The sequence below is a fragment of the Oscarella lobularis genome, chromosome 9 (genome assembly GCF_947507565.1).
Source record: "Oscarella lobularis chromosome 9, ooOscLobu1.1, whole genome shotgun sequence".
Taxonomy (NCBI): domain Eukaryota; kingdom Metazoa; phylum Porifera; class Homoscleromorpha; order Homosclerophorida; family Oscarellidae; genus Oscarella; species Oscarella lobularis.
The window spans coordinates 2,295,670-2,311,154 of record NC_089183.1 but is presented as its reverse complement, the minus strand read 5'-3'; the positions used below and the strand labels follow the sequence as shown (position 1 = coordinate 2,311,154).

Here is a 15,485-nt window from a genome sequence, read left to right as displayed (position 1 = left end):
GGTAAACGAAGTGGGTTGAAAAAGCAGTCCCCGTACATAGGCCGTACATGCGGCGCTGCCGACAGCTAGGGTGAGACTCGGGCGGAACGCGAAACGCTTCGTGCGTGCCTACAGACCAATTAACTAAGAGACGTCTTTTTTTTAGGGGAAAACGAAAGGAATGAGAGTGAGAAACAGGGAGTATCTACCCGTACGAGCGACGAACGTGACGAAGGCTAATCGCGGTCGGAAGAGAAATGCGAAATCCGCTGCCGATCGTGCGGATGCTCTCGAAGGGGCCGGGGAACCCGGCGACGAAAAAAGAACACAAATGCCGTGGGTTCGTAGTAAACTTGGGTGTGAATGATAGGCGACGACGCGCGAATGCGTTCAGCTCGAGATTGCTCGTCGGCGAGTGGATGATCGAAGCATCTATGATCGAAGACAATCCGCTGGCGAATCCGGGTCGCTTGTTCCCGGATCACAGAACATCGCTTCGACGAAAAATGCAGGAAACGATCTCATTCGAGGTGGAAAGCTACTCCTAATTCCTTTACACATGAGCAATACAACTCTTTTCGAGTGCCAAAACCTACTACGATGACGAACAATGTGCGAAGTGCTTGCATGATCCGGTACTCTCTTCGAAACAAGCCCCACATGCAATTCTCCTCGTCCGAATAGTCGCCGCAATCGTCGTTGCCGTCGCAACGCCAATTGCGACTAATGCATTTTCCGTGGTCCAGGACGCAGCTCGTGACCGCGGTAATCCCAACAGTCGTCGTGTCCGTTGCAGCGATCCACCTCACCAATGCAGCGACCATTCGCTCATAGAAACTCGTGGTCACGAGTAAAGTTAGAAACTGCACGACGGGATCGAAAGACGTGGGCCCCCATGCAGGTCTCTCCGCTGATCGAGCGCGGTCGAGCTTTCTTATTTCGTCGTGCGTAGCTATGAACACACGCAAGCCAATCTAGCATGCCGGCAGTATTGCCGGCAAAGTTGCAAGAAAGGAAACAGAGAGGTCGAAGTCCGAAATCTGTCTAGTTAATTTGATCGAGAGTTCTGGCATGCAATTTTCTAGGGTTTCGGAGCCTCTCAGAGGCTCAGATACGTCAGCTAGCATGCACGGAGGACTCTGTATCTGGCCATACATTCTTTTATAGAACATGGATTGATTGAGGCGGCGGCGGCGGCGGCGGCGGCGGCGGCGGCGGCGGCGGCGACTTCTTTTTCTTCGCAACCGCTGTCGTTGTCGTCGCCGGGCATGCCAATTCGTCAGAAAAGTCTAAACAGTCGTTGTCGCCGTTACACACGTGCTCGGACGGAATGCATCATCCATTTGCGCATTCGTATTTGGAAGAAGAGCAGACGGACTGTTTTCTTCGTCGCTTACAGCCGAACGTTTCGTCTGAGCCGTCGTCGCAGTCAAACTTACCGTCGCAATGATGACGTCGAGAAATGCACTGTCCCGGCGCGCGAAGTCTCTCGACAATGCAAGACAACGCAGCATGACGATTATACGGCGAGACCGAGAAAAAGACGCGGAAGATCCGCCGTGACTCACGAAGAACGCACGCTATAATCATTGATTCGTTTTCCTGCGGTTTTCCGGTTTACAGATCCTATAAGAGACTCCTAAAAACAGCAGATTGCATGAGCAGCAGCTGCACGCAATGCATGTATCTCGTCCAATGACACAACACCGCGTGAGTACTATCGAACAAATGCACAGACCCAAGTTGCAGAGCCAAGCCGTATAGACAAGGATCGCAAAAGCCGTAGAAGAGTCAGTTGAATCCAAAAACAGATGCACCCATATAATGCAAGCGGCGAAGGCAAATCCACTATTAATAGCCCAACACACGCCAACGGCATTGCGCAGCTATATCTATTTTTTTAGATTGCTATTTCTCTATGTGCCGTCGCGACTTGCCTTTGTCTTTGCGCCTAAGTTTATCGTCACTTTCGCGCACAAAGTCAGCACGCACGCGAGCATACCGATCTAAAGTAAGCGTACGTTTCCCGAAACGCGGATCTCGTGACGTCAGTACCGTACTACAATGACGAGTAGCGTAGGCACGGCAAAAGCTAAATAGTTTGTCGTCGTAGATCCTGTGATCCACTAGCGCCATCACGGCGACGGACGTGCCGAACAGGCCGAGCGCGTTGACGAGGGCTAGGAACGTAAACCTAACGATGAAGACGACGAAGAAGAAGACGCCGCGTGAGCGGCGTTCATGACTTCGCTCACCGATCCCTCGAGCAAATCCATGACCATTTGGAAGGCGGCGTCCTTTTCCATCACCGCTCCGCAAATGGTCATGATGTTGGTTGGGGTGATGCAGTCGACTGCAAACGAGAACTTCGCGTTGAAAAAGCTCCAGATTGGCAATGATCTTGTAGAATTTTTTCACAGCTACTTCATTCGACGCCAAAGGCCAATGCAAACGCCTAACCGCTATTTATTACGTAGCAAAAAATAAAGTTCTTATTGATTTACCGGCTGATCCGATATTCTGTTCGGTCATGTGAAGCTGTTTCCGGATTGATGCTTAGCTAAAACGTCAAGAAATTCGTCTAGGCGATTTTTCTTTTTCTCGCGAGACGCTTGAAGAGTTTCACAGCGTCTCACTGCAACCGTATTTTCTTCCCTGACATTAAGAATTCAATTAGGACAAGCTGCCAATTGTAGGCGACGCGGCATGGTAGTCTGGAGTTAATTGAAAGTAGCCATTTTAGCGTAAGTCGTTGGTGACGATCAAACAGACGTAGGTCACTTCCGCCAAAGCTGACAACAGACAATGAATGGTAGGTCTCGACACCGAGAACGCGCCGATGAATTCGTTGTCAGTTACTGGTCAATTAAACATATCAGATAAGTGGCGAGCTATAAAATAAAATTCCTACGGGAAGAAAAATTCTACAGCACCGGGTGTTGCTTTCAGAGCGTTGACTCAACACAAAAGCTGATTGACTGTCCTTTTGAGCAACGGATCGGGGTTCACTCAGCCACACAGCGACACTTGACGATCTGGATCATGGCCATAAGAAGTGATCAAATACTACCGGCTTGTGTACATATGTACATATGCCATAATATTAAAAGCTTCTAGCAGCCAAGAAAAGAAGACGTTAAGTGGAAGCTCAATTCAAATGGGAGGAAAGTAGAAACACTAATTCACAACCCGCGTACTTGCATCGACCATACAGTACGTAACTTCAATATGCGGAGACCATATACCAGTAGTGAAAGCTTAATCGCCAACGTACGACGGACACATGACGTCTGTCGGTCCGTGTCGATCGGAGCCCAATATTGAATAAAATAAGGTAAACGAAGTGGGTTGAAAAAGCAGTCCCCGTACATAGGCCGTACATACGGCGCTGCCGACAGTTAGGGTGAGACTCGAGCGGAACGCGAAATCACGGATTGTTTCTCTACAATCCGTGGCGAAATTAACTAAGACGTCTTTTTTAGGAGAAAACGAAAAGGAATGAGAGTGAGAACCAGAGGGTATCTACCCGTACGAGCGACGACGTGACGAAGGCTAATCGCGTTCGAAAGAGAAATGCGAAATCCGCTGCCGCGCCGATCGCGCGGATGCTCTCGAAGGGGAACCCGGCGACGAAAAAAGAACACAAATGCCGTGGGTTCGTAGTAAACTTGGGTGTGAATGATAGGCGACGACGCGCGAATGCATACAGCTCGAGATTGCTCGTCGGCGAGTGGATGATCGACGAGAGAGAATCCGCTGCTGAATCCGGGTCGTCACTTTTTCCCGGATCACAGCATCGCTTCGACGAAAAATGCAGGAAACGATCTCATTCGAGGTGTAAAGGTACTATGCACATGAGCAATACAACTCTTTTCGACTGTCAAAACATGTGTGAAGTGTTCGATCCGGTATACTCTCTTCGAAAAGAGCCCCACATGCAATTCTCCTCGTCCGAATCGTCGCCGCAATCGTCGTTGCCGTCGTAACGCCAATTGCGACTAAATCATTTTCCGTTGTCGCATTGCATGAAATCGCGGTAGTCCCAACAGTCGTCGTATCCGTTGCAGCGATCCACCTGAGCAATGCAGCGACCATTCGCACATAGAAACTCGTGGTCACGAGTAAGGTTAGAAACTGCACGACGGGATCGAAAGACGGGGGCCCCCATGCAGGTCTCTCCGCTGAGCGCGGTCGAGCTTTCTTATTTCGTCGTGCGTAGCTATGAACACACGCAAGCCAATCTAGCATGCCGGCTAGCAAAGGCATTAAGGCTAAGGAGAAAGCCTTCTTCCTCAGCCCATACATGTATGTGTGCCAATTATTTAATTAAGTACTGATGTTGGAACGGATTGTCCGAGATCATAGGCGGGATGCCCATCATGCTGGCACGTATCTAAGCGTGCTATATAGCTCGTTCGAAGCTCTAATACTGTATGTGAATAGCGCTACGAGTGGCGCTTTATAAATAACTGCGCTAGTGGTTTAAATTAGATGTCAGTTGTTCTCACAGCTGCCAGGGGATAAATTACACTTTGACATCAACGCGAGGACATCGCTTTTTCCAATGTAAGCAATTTTTCTCTAAGACGGGGGCATGACTCTACTTGTCGGATTTTTTCGCTGGTTACACTTACTTGACGGACATGGATTCAGGTTCTTTATCGCTGTCTTCCTAGAAGATAAAGTATCGCCGGGGTGAAAAAAGTTGATAAAACATACGTCACTTCCGTCTGCGCAAAAGGATTAAAAGCCACAAATAGAATAATTTTAAATATATTTATACGTCGTGGCGGTGGCGCTGCAACGCCTACGGTAGGCTTGGGAGATATAGGAGGCTTCGGCCTTGCCAATACGCTCAGTGATAGTGATCCTGAATTGTCGTGAGTCATCGAAGAAGTGCCGCAACTTTCCTAATACGAATCTATACCTTCAGTACCTGACCTCCTTCTCCCGCGCTTTGGATTTTCGTCAGGCACGGCGTTATCGTACAAAACGTCTCCGTCTTCGAACGGGTCACTGTTGCGTCTCTCTACAAGAGCTCGATATAAAAGGGGGTGCATGGATTGATCTATAGATTTACGTAATCCGACCTAAAAGGGGTTTCTTAAAAGTAAAAGTCCCCTCGCCAAGCGCTTGTTCCGATGGGAGTTTCGACTTTTCTCGTGCAATTAGCATGGGACCCAATTTTCGCGTCACGTCCACGTACGAATACTCGAACTCGTCGGTTTCGTTTGATTTGTCGACTGTCGAATTCGTATCCGTTTCGACGCCTTGTATTAGCGATAAGTGCTTTGAATATTTAGGTATTTTTAGACTTGCCTTCGACTGTCGGCATATAGGAATCGTTTTCAGTTAGGGCCACCTAAGAATTAAGCATAAAAATTTAAATGATATTAGAACCATCTATGCCTGTTTGCATCCTTCCACTTTGCTTCTGCATTTATCGTGAACGTTAATTTTGCACGCTTTGCATCGGAATCCTTGGTGAAAGAGTCCTGAAATAATATTGGTAATTTTAAATATTAGGATTTATTTTCGTTTAACCCTTGAGAAGGCTTCCACAGTGAGCGCAATTCGTCATTTTCCTATAGTTGTGCTGTTCGAACGTGTGAGATGAGACCAATGACGTTCGGCCGCTGCAAAACTGCGCTTTACGAAGTTTCTTCAACTATAAACGCCAAATTGACTACGTCATTAATTATTTATTAGCTGTTACCTTTTCTCCGTTGACTACGAATTGGCTTCGAGCGAGACGTATTTGCTGTTTGATTTCCATCACTTGTTCCTCGAGGGGACCGCTAGGCTGCAGCTGACTGTGTTGCTTAGCGTAACTAACGATGTTGAATCTATATGTGCTTAGAGAAATTAAGTGGTGTTGAAATCACCATCTTTGCACGTCCATCGCTGATTCCAGCTCCGTTTCTTTCTCTTTCAGCGTAGCCGTTAGCGTCATTGACTGGATAAAAAACTAGCCGAGATATTTCATATCGGAACTCTATGTTAACCTGCTGTGAAGCGATATGCACGTTTCTATCCAAACTCGGATCGTCAGCGAGTTCTTCTCCATAAAAATAATCCTTGAGACGATAACACTATTTCATTAGAAGCTTTTAATTTTTTTTTCGTTACACTTCCGGCTGATTTCGGCTGTTGATACACATTCAATGGCAATGTCAGCATTGGTTGGAGTTGCCGTACGGGTGCTGATTCCATAAACGCGTTACCTTCGCTGGCCAAATTCAATTTTTTACACGTTTCCGAAACGGGGCCAAGACGCTCAAAAATTGCAGACCACTTCATTAAGACAAACGATTGGACATACCATATTCTTTTTCACGTCATACCGTGTTTCTCGTCAAGCTAAGCATGCCATCGCATTTCGCTTTAACAAACTGAGCCATATCAAGACGAATATCCATTATATCCTACACGTAGTAGCGAATAATTAATAACTAATTAAATAGCGTTTATACCCTTAGAAAATCTGGCAATTCGCTTTGGTAGTGATTGGAAATGAGCGCGTTAGAGCCCCAAAGGGCGAGAAGGTAATCGTTGTGAGTGCGATGATAGCGTTTACTGAGACTATCTTGCTATACGAGGGAGATCGATCACGCACACAACTCTATTTCCTAGATAAGAACCTTTGACGATTTCTTTGCCCACTCGTCGTCCCGCTCCTTCTGCGTCTTGGCAACGGTTTCGCATGACTTTCGGATGTTGTCTTCCATCTGTTCCCTATAGTAAATGACCTGGAAGGAATCACTTCGACATGCTATAATTCGATTCGGTTGTTTCTATATATAAAACTGCCTTTTTGTAGAGATGCTTTTTGCTTGTGCACGCATCGGCCAGAGGCTGAACGATGGTCTGATCAAATTTCGAAGCCAGACGAGAGAAATCCTACGGAAGTGCATGCACAGCATACCGACGGTAACATGTAAAGTAAACGTGGGCCCACGTTAGCTTCCTCGCCCACTTCAGCGAGAAGAACTTCCCAGAATCGATATAGGTGACCTTTCCAGGAAAATCTATAATGCCACGAAAATTAATGCGATTGCGTAAAAGGCTCGTCGCGTCGCGAAGCGCTATACAGTATATAACGAACCGTTCCTTTTTGGAATCGTCACTGCTGCGCGTTTTTTTGAAGCCTCTCACTAAATGTTTTAGATCGTTGCTGAACTTGTCGTACGTCTGGCCGAGTTTCTTCACGAAATCAGATACTAGGAGTGGTTTGGGACGGTCAGCTAGGATGCGAGAGGATCGATCGAGTAAGCTAGGGGCACCTCACCTGTTTCGCCGAGTCGGATCGTTCCTCTAAGACTCGATCGGACGATGTCATTGCAATCGTTCTCCGACAGTTCGGCTAACTTGAATACGAAATCGAAGTCGGAGGTCATTATTTGTCAGAGACTCGGAAAGCGCGAGCCGGCGGACTTCGTTTGAGCGAAGAACTGTTTCCTCTATATCCACGTGGGAGACAGGTAAGCGATTTTCACGCCACCCGGATTGTTATTATAGGTATATTACGTTACTGCTATGGCGCATGTGCAGTTTTTGAACGCATCAAAACTCAAAGTCTCATTGTAATGGATACAGTTGGTCGAAATAGCCAATATAGCAAGCAAACGAAGCTCAGTACTGACGCAATTCGACTCATAACCGCTAGCTGATCGAAACAGCAGTCGAATGAGCAAGTGACGCAAGAGCACGACATCTAACATGATCTAAGTACGTACGTGAGCAAAGGGAAGTTTCCAAAGGGAGTTCCCATGCACAGATGATTTGTCCTTTCAGTTCCGTTTTACTTTGACCGTTTGATCACTGGTCATTTATTAGCGGCACAAGTCTGCGTTACATGCAGCTAAGGCGCTACGATTAAGTTTAGGGAACGTTGAGAGGTCGAAATTAGAGTGGGGGAGAGGCTATACAAAGGTCAAGAATCGCGTCACCGGGGAATTTAAAGGTCGGGAGTTTCCCTGCGGAACTTTCAGCAAGCTTTCAGTATCGATCTGCTAGCTGACACGTACGCTCTATACTCGAATTATAAAGTCCGTATCGAGGCCATGTTTCGTGCTGCATGCCTTCTCCTCTTTGCCCTTTTACACGATATTTGAGGAGAGTTTGCTGGCTACAATTTACCTTGCTTCGAATACATGTCTCAGTACGTAACACGATCGACAGCGGATAGCTAGCGCGGACGTATGCGCGGTTTCGACTTCAGTCTAACTAAGAAATTTTAGCCGATCTGGGGAAAGAATTCCAGTAGACTATCTCAACGTTACTACCAGTAACTGGCCAATTCAGCCTGGCCCTCGATCAAATGGTTTCGCGCTAAACGTATATGCAGCCAAGTGAGACTTAGTCCTTGCTAGGCTGAAATCACCAGTTTCTACACGAGTATCTGTAGCAACAAATTACCTAGCAAATAGGTCACGAGAAGTAAAAGACTGATAGATCGAGAAGGAGTTGGCTGGGGCTGGGTAGAAGCGACGACGCGGAAGGAGACCCTGCATGAATTGATCCTCGGTTTCTCAACCGGATAGAAGTCGCTCAAAATGCTCGACAATTTGTGTACGTGCTTAATTCATTGAACGAATGCAACACGTCACTTGATGACGCTGTAGAAACCACGCATCTTCTTTCGTGTGCTCGTCATGCAAGCTTATATATATGCATGACCTTGCTAACGTCACTGTCACACAACCTTCACGGTTTACGAACGACAAAGATCTTCGTTTGGGTGCTCATGTAGGCTAGAGAACCGTGCTAACGTCAGTGTCATCCCACAACCTTCACTGTTAGACGCCATTCACAAAAAGGCTAATGGGATGGCCTTATTCTAAGCAGAAGATTCTGCACTGCCGGAGAGAAGCTTCGTTTTCTCTGTCGGCTCTACTGCCGCCTTCGACGACGCTCCCTCTTCTGCTCCGCCCTTCATATCTCTCAGAAAGACGAGAAAAAACGACGTCGCGAAAATGAAAATGGCTAATCCCCACGCCGCCCAATTAAAATGGACATACTTAGCGACCGTTGCACCGCAAATAGGACTGACAACAAAACTGATCGTGAACGACGTGCTGACGAGTGCATACACGCCACCGTAGCTCGTATACGCATAGCGCTTCTCGACAACCACCCCGAGAACAAGACTCACAACCAAATCGACTACACCGTAGCATAAACCCATGAAAAACAAGGGAATAATCGCGTAGAAAAGATTGCGAGAACTCGGAATGGCAACGAGAGGAAGCAGCGCTAGACACGCGGCGACGACGATCTGGGAGACGAGTGCGTTGAGCCAGTAAGAGCGTTCACCAGGAATTCGTCCATAAACCAACGATCCAATTGTGTAGGCGATGGTAAGCGCGAGCAGAATCAATCCGACGGAATACGTCGTCGGAGTCGGTTCGTGAAACTTCGCTTTCATCCACACGGGAAGCAGGGGCTCCATGAAGGCCAACGACGAATAGGTCGATATGAGGGAGAGGCAGCAGACGGCGACGTAGGGATCGCAGAGCAGACGAAACATCGACGGTCCAGCGGACCCATTACTCGTTCTCTCCCCACCACCCCCGGGTGGGGACGATCCCATTAGCAATGCAATGAGAGCCGCCGCCAGCGAAATGAGACCCGTTATGATAAACGGCCATTTCCAGCCGGCGTCGATTCCGCCCGGTACCGCCGAAAAGGCGCCCCCAAAAGGGTACCCGACGACGAGACCGATGCCGGCGGCGGCGAAGGTGTTGCCCATCGCTTTAGCGCGCTCGTCGTCGCCCGTGTACCATATGGCGACCATCGCGAGACTGGCGACGACCGCGAAGGCGTCGCCGAGGCCCTGAATGCCGCGCGCGACGAACAGAACGACGTACGTCTTTGTTAGGTCGTGCGAGGCTATTTCTTTTGCGAAGGCCGATACGAAGGCGGCGGCCGCGTAGAGAAGGAGACCGCCTACGACGGGGTTTTGGTAGCCGTAGCGATCGGTGACGAACGCCGCGACGGGATTTGCGAAGATCGCCACGATCGAATTAGCGGCGAGTAAGGCGCCGATTTCAATTTCGGTGTCGTTGACGCGAAGGTAGTCGGGGACGATGGGAACGATGAAGGCGCTGAGGATGCAGAGGAGGAATAGGGAGAGGAAGGCGACGACTTGAACGAGTGGACGAAAGGCGCGAATTCGATCGCGGAAACTGCGAGGACGCTGCGGAGATTCGATCGGTGCTCTTCCGTGTCCCATTCCTCAATTCCTGCGCATGCGTTTGCAGACGTTTGTCCATTAGTGAACGTGAAAAAGATTTTCACGTACGTCTCACGCCGTCGGCGTTCGTCTCGAGTCGGTCACCGAACAATTGGACCTCGGAAACGTTCTCGTGGCCGATCGCTTGTCGAAAAACGAGCGGCGTTTTGCGGAGAGAGCTAGGGAACGTCTCGCCTTCGATTTGTGCACCGATCGGGCGGACGACGACGTTCACAAGCGGGACATGAACGCGATATGGTGTCGAAGTATCGAAAGCGATGCGCCATGACGAAAATAATGTAGGCCTATAATATATTGTATTTTTATGTCTACGATTCGTTTTTCTACGTCTTGTGGGATAGATTGAACGGTCGAAAGCCCGATTTTGATAAGGTCTTGAGACTAGGCAACGACGTTCTCTCCGTTCGACGTTCTCTCCGTTCGTCGTAACTTCAATATCTATATGGTTCAACTCTTGAACGAACAAAGGAGCAGCTCTATTATCATCTGCTATCCGCCGTGGAGACGTGACTACGAGAAACGGTTGGAGCCGTTTGAATCAACAGCTGTTACACCAAGGAGCCGTGGCTGAAGTGTGAATAAACGATCCTATGTGAAGACGGTTTGTTTTAGTTAGAAGCTTTTTTAGGCTGTTGAAATCTTCAAAGCGTCTCACCGAAGATCGTCCCCAAGACGACCCCGCTCGCGACGAAATAGCGAGTCATGCAAGGAGACCAAGATCTGCAATCTAACGTAATTGACAATAGCATGTTATCTTTTTTAATTATCTGTTAGGTTTTAGCAACAAGTGGGACATGAGAAAGTTGGACTGGAAGTTTTCTCGTTGGTGTGACTGTGCAGTCGTAGATAGGAACTCGACGTTGAACTTTGTTTAGTAAGGGTTATGTAATGATGACGTTGTCCTGTGATACTGATGACGTCTATCTGCCTGAATAATCATTCTTTCTGACTGTAATATGAAACTATTTTTTAGTCTGTACAGTGTATGGTAGCAAGCCTGGCCGGTTCGCTTCAGTTTGAAGACGCTGTCTCCCCTATCGTAACGTTGTACGGTTGGGTCAATGACAATATCACCAACCTTGGCATTATTCGGTTCAGCACCTGCTTCATGATCCCAAGCCCACGTGCGACTTAGGACATGCTGCTGATTCTGGGCAACGGTCGACGGGCTCAGATTTAGACGTAGCTAAGTCATTGATGACGTGGAATCAAACGATTTCCGTCCATGCAGACGACAGACAAAAATTATTGATACCATGTATTCATTAGCTGTATCCGATAAAACATATCAAATGGATTGCTAGATAAAATAAAATTTGTAAGGGAAAAAAAAGTCTACAGCACCCGGTGTTCCCAGGCGGTCTCCCATCCAAGTACTATCCGGGCCCTACGTTGCTTAACTTCGGTGATCGGACGAGAACCGGTGCTTTCAACGTGGTATGGCCGTAGACGATCTGAAACGCAATCCTAGTCTAGATATACAACGCCATTGACGTTCACAGCGTGCACCAGCCCAGAAAATTGGCCCCTATGCTCCAGAAATGTTGAATCGCTACGCAAAACCTCTTTTACAACTGACTAAGCGGAGATGACGGACGCAGATGAGGAACGACATACCTACTGTCTCTAAAAAACGAGTGTTAGAACGCGTACCGGTCTTTGAGAAGATGCTTTGTGTCTTTATGACACGCAATAACTTCTGAAAGATCGCGAATGGAGTCGCATGAATCGGTTCTGATCGAATGACGGTGTACTAGTCCCGTAGGTCAAAAGCCCGTATTTCTTCGCCTCGCGTACGTTCGGACCGATTCGACGTTCTAGCACGCTTTTTCCGTTCCTATTCGCCCCAGGAAGTACCCGACGCGTCTTCTGCACATAGGCAACGCCGTCCGAACTTAAAATTGCGCGTGCTTCAGTAAGTTTTTTGGTAGAAATAGTTTGGGGCCCCGGGCCCACTCTCGTTTTCCGCGCAAAGTCGAAAGCGACATTTGTGAATGTCTAGAGTAGCTCGTATCCACCTGTGTTCTTGAAGTTAAACGAGTTCAATCTTGGAACTTTCGATAAGGATATCTCCAATCCATGAAGTCTCTCTAACCTCGAATGTTCATCCAAGTCACGATAAGCCAGCCATCTCTATATCTGTGTCTCCATGCACCAAGTCCTATTTTTTGTGCTGGAGTACGTGCCGCCCCTTTTGTAATGAAGCACAATGAAGAATAATTAGAATATACACAGACGGCGCGAATTCTCACGAAAAACAATTTGAAAGACAGACAAAGAAGTCAGAGTCCTCGGGTCCATCATATCGTTTCTCAGTTCCTCCGCAGAGACGAAAGTGGCAAGTAGAGTGGGCCGGGAGCAGCGCATTGTACGTGTGTAGCTTTCACCACAGCAATCTTCGCATTTGGACATTTGGGGATCGAGCCGTTAGATGGCAGACTTTGTAGCTATATCATTGCAGCACCACTCCCGCGCAGCACGTGCAAATTGCCTGAAATGAAGCGTGTTCGCTCGCAGTTGATCGCTGCAGCAGTACTATAGGAACAGGCGCGGGAGAATAGGGAGCAGTAGGAGTAGAGAACGTACGCGTTATATATATTATTCGACTGCTCATTGCAACGCGCAATTCTCCGCCGGGAACGCACGGATGTTTCGCGCTCTCATCATCTTCAACTACGATATGCTCCTACTGTCTCATGTATGCATGCACCACTTACAAAGTAATAATCCAAGAGCATTAGTTAATTAAATTAATTAACCTAACGCCATTTATGACCACTGCGCATAGCAGACAACGTTAACTACACTAGGTCTAGTTTTGCGCTCTAACTGACTCACAACGTCACTTTTTGTTGAAAATATTCCTTCATAATACCTAAGTGTTTCTGCATGTGAGCCTAAAGCATAAATCATTATTTAATTAATTAAACTAGGGAGTCCCTCCTAAATGCAAAGAAAGGCAATTGAAATGAACCGGAGCGCAAAATGCAACGTACACACTGAATGAAATTTGAAAGAGAACTAGAAAAACAGCAACGACAGAATGAGTCAAAACATGGCAGCGCACATCAAATAGCAGGAGACGCGTAAAAAAAAGAAACATGAAAAGAAAACACACTGCATGCATTTTAGCTGCATATCTGAAAGAGTCCGATTGCTTTACTCTTTTATTTTTGCCACAACGATACCCAGAAGAAGAAGAAGCACCCAAGACAAGGTATCTTGCTTTTTTGCTGATGACGTGGTTGTGGAAGGGGTTGTGGTTGGATTTGGAGGCGATTCTGAGGGTTCGCTTCCAAAAGAAGGTTCATATTCGTACCCGAACACGTAAGCAGGCTTAAACACGTCAAAGTGAGTGACAGTGGGAAAAAACGGAACAATGTATTCTTCAGGATTATGGCCAGGATGCGCAAGCGGCATCGCGTCGGCTTCCGCTTTGGTAGGCCTAAACTGACTATTGCCATGATTGCTAATCCACTGTTCGAACACGTAATCGATCATGCCGTGATGAAGCCAAAAATAAGGGCTATTAGGAGACAGCGGAACTTCCGTTCCCCCGACGAATATGTGAACTTGATTGTGAACGTAGTGCTGATCGTGATTAGCGGCGTACGGGGGAACCGGCTGAGCGAAGCCCTCTAGACGATTTCGAAACGACTCCGTTAGCGTTTCCGTCGTCCACTCGGACGAATCAAAGACGGATGCTTCGAGAGCATAAGCCACGTGGGAAGCGTTGGGGAGAATAGACGGCTCTCTGCCGGATGAATTCTTTCCGCCATCGTGACAGCAGTCGTCGACTTGACAGCAACCGAGGCAACGCTGAAGAGGTCGTCTCTGTTCCGGGTTGTTAGGGTCGCAGTTGAATCCGTTGACGACGCTCGTCAAGTTAGTGCACATTGTCTTCCAGTTCGCAAACGGGCCGTTTTGAGCGTTTAGTATGGGATCGTCGATACCGCAGCGCGCCGAACCATTAGCATACGGATATTTGTCCTTGATGTCCTCCCAGGTGAGAGCTGTGCCCAAATGCTCTTCGCTGTAGAGATCGCGCACCGAATTTTCGTTTGTCCATTCCCAGTAGGGTATGAAAAAAGCGGGATTGACGTCCCTCAGCATTCTTTCAACGACGAGTAGGAACCAACGATGCCACGTCAAAAAGCCCGATGATTCGTGTGCGTAGTCGCACGTTGGCGTTTCGTCGGTGTTGTCTTTGGAGGCGAAGTAGTGAATCCAAACTAAGAAGTCGTAAACAGTCACAGGAACAAAACGCCAGTTATCGCGATCGGAAAAATTTCCAATTAGAACGGAGTAATTGCTGGGCGTTACCGCCGCCTTCAGAAGGGTGTCGGTGTATGTTTTCCACTCGGCGTCGCTAAGACTTAGGGTGGATTTGCGTTTGATTCGATTCGCCGACATTGTGCAGACGCGCGTTCCATTCAACAGGGTCGTCACCGCATAGCCAAAGGCGCATCTTGAGCAATCCGGCCCCGCCCAGTTGTTCTTGCAAGTGCACGTGTGCGTGAAGTTGAATGCGCTGGGCCACAGAAGGCGTACGTCTAAAAAAACGCTGGGCTAGTCATTTAGAGATAAAACATTTTAAGAGCACGAAACTCGTTTAATTAAATAAACCAAACGTTTAGAACTCGCGCGTACTTTTCTTACCAGTTATGTGGCACACATGATTGCCGGTTGCATTGATTAAATCAAGATTGTACTTTGGAGTAGGAGCTCTAGCGCATTCTCCTCTTCCCTCGCCTAAATTAAAAATCGAGTTGATTGCGTTTTTTGCCAAGTTGAGCTGATTATTCGAATAAGCAAGCAAAGATACAAGCAGGAAAAAAACGTGTACGTTACGGAAACTGAAAGTGCAAAATCCTCTGGCTCATTACTTATAAAGATCATGCATGCATGCGTGGAATGCAGTGCTATGTGTTATTTCTCACCGGCACCACAAGCGTCAGGACAGCAGACAGGAGTTAGTTCTTGCGCTTCGACGCCATCGCCGCCGCTGACGTAGCGAGTTACGTTTCGCACGCAAGCCGTCGGGAACTGGGCTCGACTCACGCAGCAAAGATATAAAAGAATGCAGAATATAGCATTTTTGTCCGCAGAAACCATGGATAACGTTGACAATTGGAAGACACTCAGAGTTTTGGCAAAGCTTGATGACGCATATGGAAGTATAAGGTGGTTTTCAGCTCACGTGCCGGAAACGTATGTATGTAGGCGGTAAATGTCATTCGACAAACGCTCT

At 47.8% G+C, this 15,485-nt stretch overlaps 3 protein-coding genes, 1 long non-coding RNA gene and 1 other non-coding gene across 6 annotated transcripts; 1 reads left to right on the top strand and 4 right to left on the bottom strand.

Moving 5' to 3' along the window:
- Nucleotides 1–4,285: 4,285 nt before the first annotated feature.
- On the bottom strand, nt 4,286–7,478 carry LOC136190937 (uncharacterized). Of its 2 annotated transcripts, XM_065979244.1 has the most exons (20): nt 7,268–7,478; nt 7,085–7,199; nt 6,938–7,007; nt 6,790–6,879; nt 6,621–6,728; nt 6,453–6,569; nt 6,324–6,404; nt 6,109–6,273; nt 5,985–6,056; nt 5,865–5,935; nt 5,696–5,810; nt 5,524–5,647; nt 5,389–5,474; nt 5,299–5,341; nt 5,070–5,249; nt 4,907–5,008; nt 4,763–4,849; nt 4,699–4,709; nt 4,614–4,651; nt 4,286–4,560 (listed from the first exon to the last, which is right to left on the bottom strand). In XM_065979244.1, exons 1-20 carry the CDS (start codon nt 7,374–7,376, stop codon nt 4,518–4,520), a joined length of 1,827 nt encoding a protein of 608 aa, XP_065835316.1. In that variant the 5' UTR covers nt 7,377–7,478; the 3' UTR covers nt 4,286–4,517. The 2 variants fall into 2 exon arrangements, with proteins under 2 accessions (XP_065835316.1, XP_065835315.1); XM_065979243.1 differs by having other exon boundaries at nt 4,614–4,709.
- Nucleotides 7,091–8,133, top strand: LOC136190945 (uncharacterized). The gene is made up of 2 exons (XR_010670673.1): nt 7,091–7,247; nt 7,299–8,133. It is a non-coding gene; the product is annotated as an uncharacterized lncRNA (long non-coding RNA).
- Nucleotides 8,134–8,392: 259 nt separating this feature from the next.
- Nucleotides 8,393–10,213, bottom strand: LOC136190943 (chromaffin granule amine transporter-like). Its single transcript, XM_065979249.1, has one exon. It carries the CDS (start codon nt 10,211–10,213, stop codon nt 8,819–8,821), a length of 1,395 nt encoding a protein of 464 aa, XP_065835321.1. The 3' UTR covers nt 8,393–8,818.
- Nucleotides 10,214–11,566: 1,353 nt separating this feature from the next.
- LOC136191673 (5S ribosomal RNA) lies at nt 11,567–11,685 on the bottom strand. The gene has a single exon (XR_010670904.1). It is a non-coding gene; the product is annotated as a 5S ribosomal RNA (ribosomal RNA).
- Nucleotides 11,686–13,222: 1,537 nt separating this feature from the next.
- On the bottom strand, nt 13,223–15,407 carry LOC136190938 (L-dopachrome tautomerase-like). Its single transcript, XM_065979245.1, has 3 exons — nt 15,175–15,407; nt 14,894–14,986; nt 13,223–14,787 (listed from the first exon to the last, which is right to left on the bottom strand). The coding sequence occupies exons 1-3, from the start codon at nt 15,347–15,349 to the stop codon at nt 13,394–13,396; spliced, it is 1,662 nt and encodes a 553-aa protein (XP_065835317.1). The 5' UTR covers nt 15,350–15,407; the 3' UTR covers nt 13,223–13,393.
- Between the last annotated feature and the right edge of the window lie 78 nt (nt 15,408–15,485).

What these genes read in the sequence shown, in the direction of transcription:
- LOC136190938 (XM_065979245.1), bottom strand. Translation starts at nt 15,349, where the DNA reads ATGGTTTCTGCGGACAAAAATGCTATATTCTGCATTCTTTTATATCTT. An exon ending in TCCTGACGCTTGTGGTGCCG is followed by an intron (nt 14,987 to 15,174) that starts GTGAGAAATAAC and finishes TTTTTAATTTAG; the next exon opens with GCGAGGGAAGAGGAGAATGC. An exon ending in TCATGTGTGCCACATAACTG is followed by an intron (nt 14,788 to 14,893) that starts GTAAGAAAAGTA and finishes GCGTTTTTTTAG; the next exon opens with ACGTACGCCTTCTGTGGCCC.
- LOC136190937 (XM_065979243.1), bottom strand. Translation starts at nt 7,376, where the DNA reads ATGACCTCCGACTTCGATTTCGTATTCAAGTTAGCCGAACTGTCGGAG. An exon ending in GGGCAAAGAAATCGTCAAAG is followed by an intron (nt 6,570 to 6,620) that starts GTTCTTATCTAG and finishes TCCCTCGTATAG; the next exon opens with CAAGATAGTCTCAGTAAACG. An exon ending in CCTGAATCCATGTCCGTCAA is followed by an intron (nt 4,561 to 4,613) that starts GTAAGTGTAACC and finishes CCCCCGTCTTAG; the next exon opens with AGAAAAATTGCTTACATTGG.
- LOC136190943 (XM_065979249.1), bottom strand. Translation starts at nt 10,213, where the DNA reads ATGGGACACGGAAGAGCACCGATCGAATCTCCGCAGCGTCCTCGCAGT.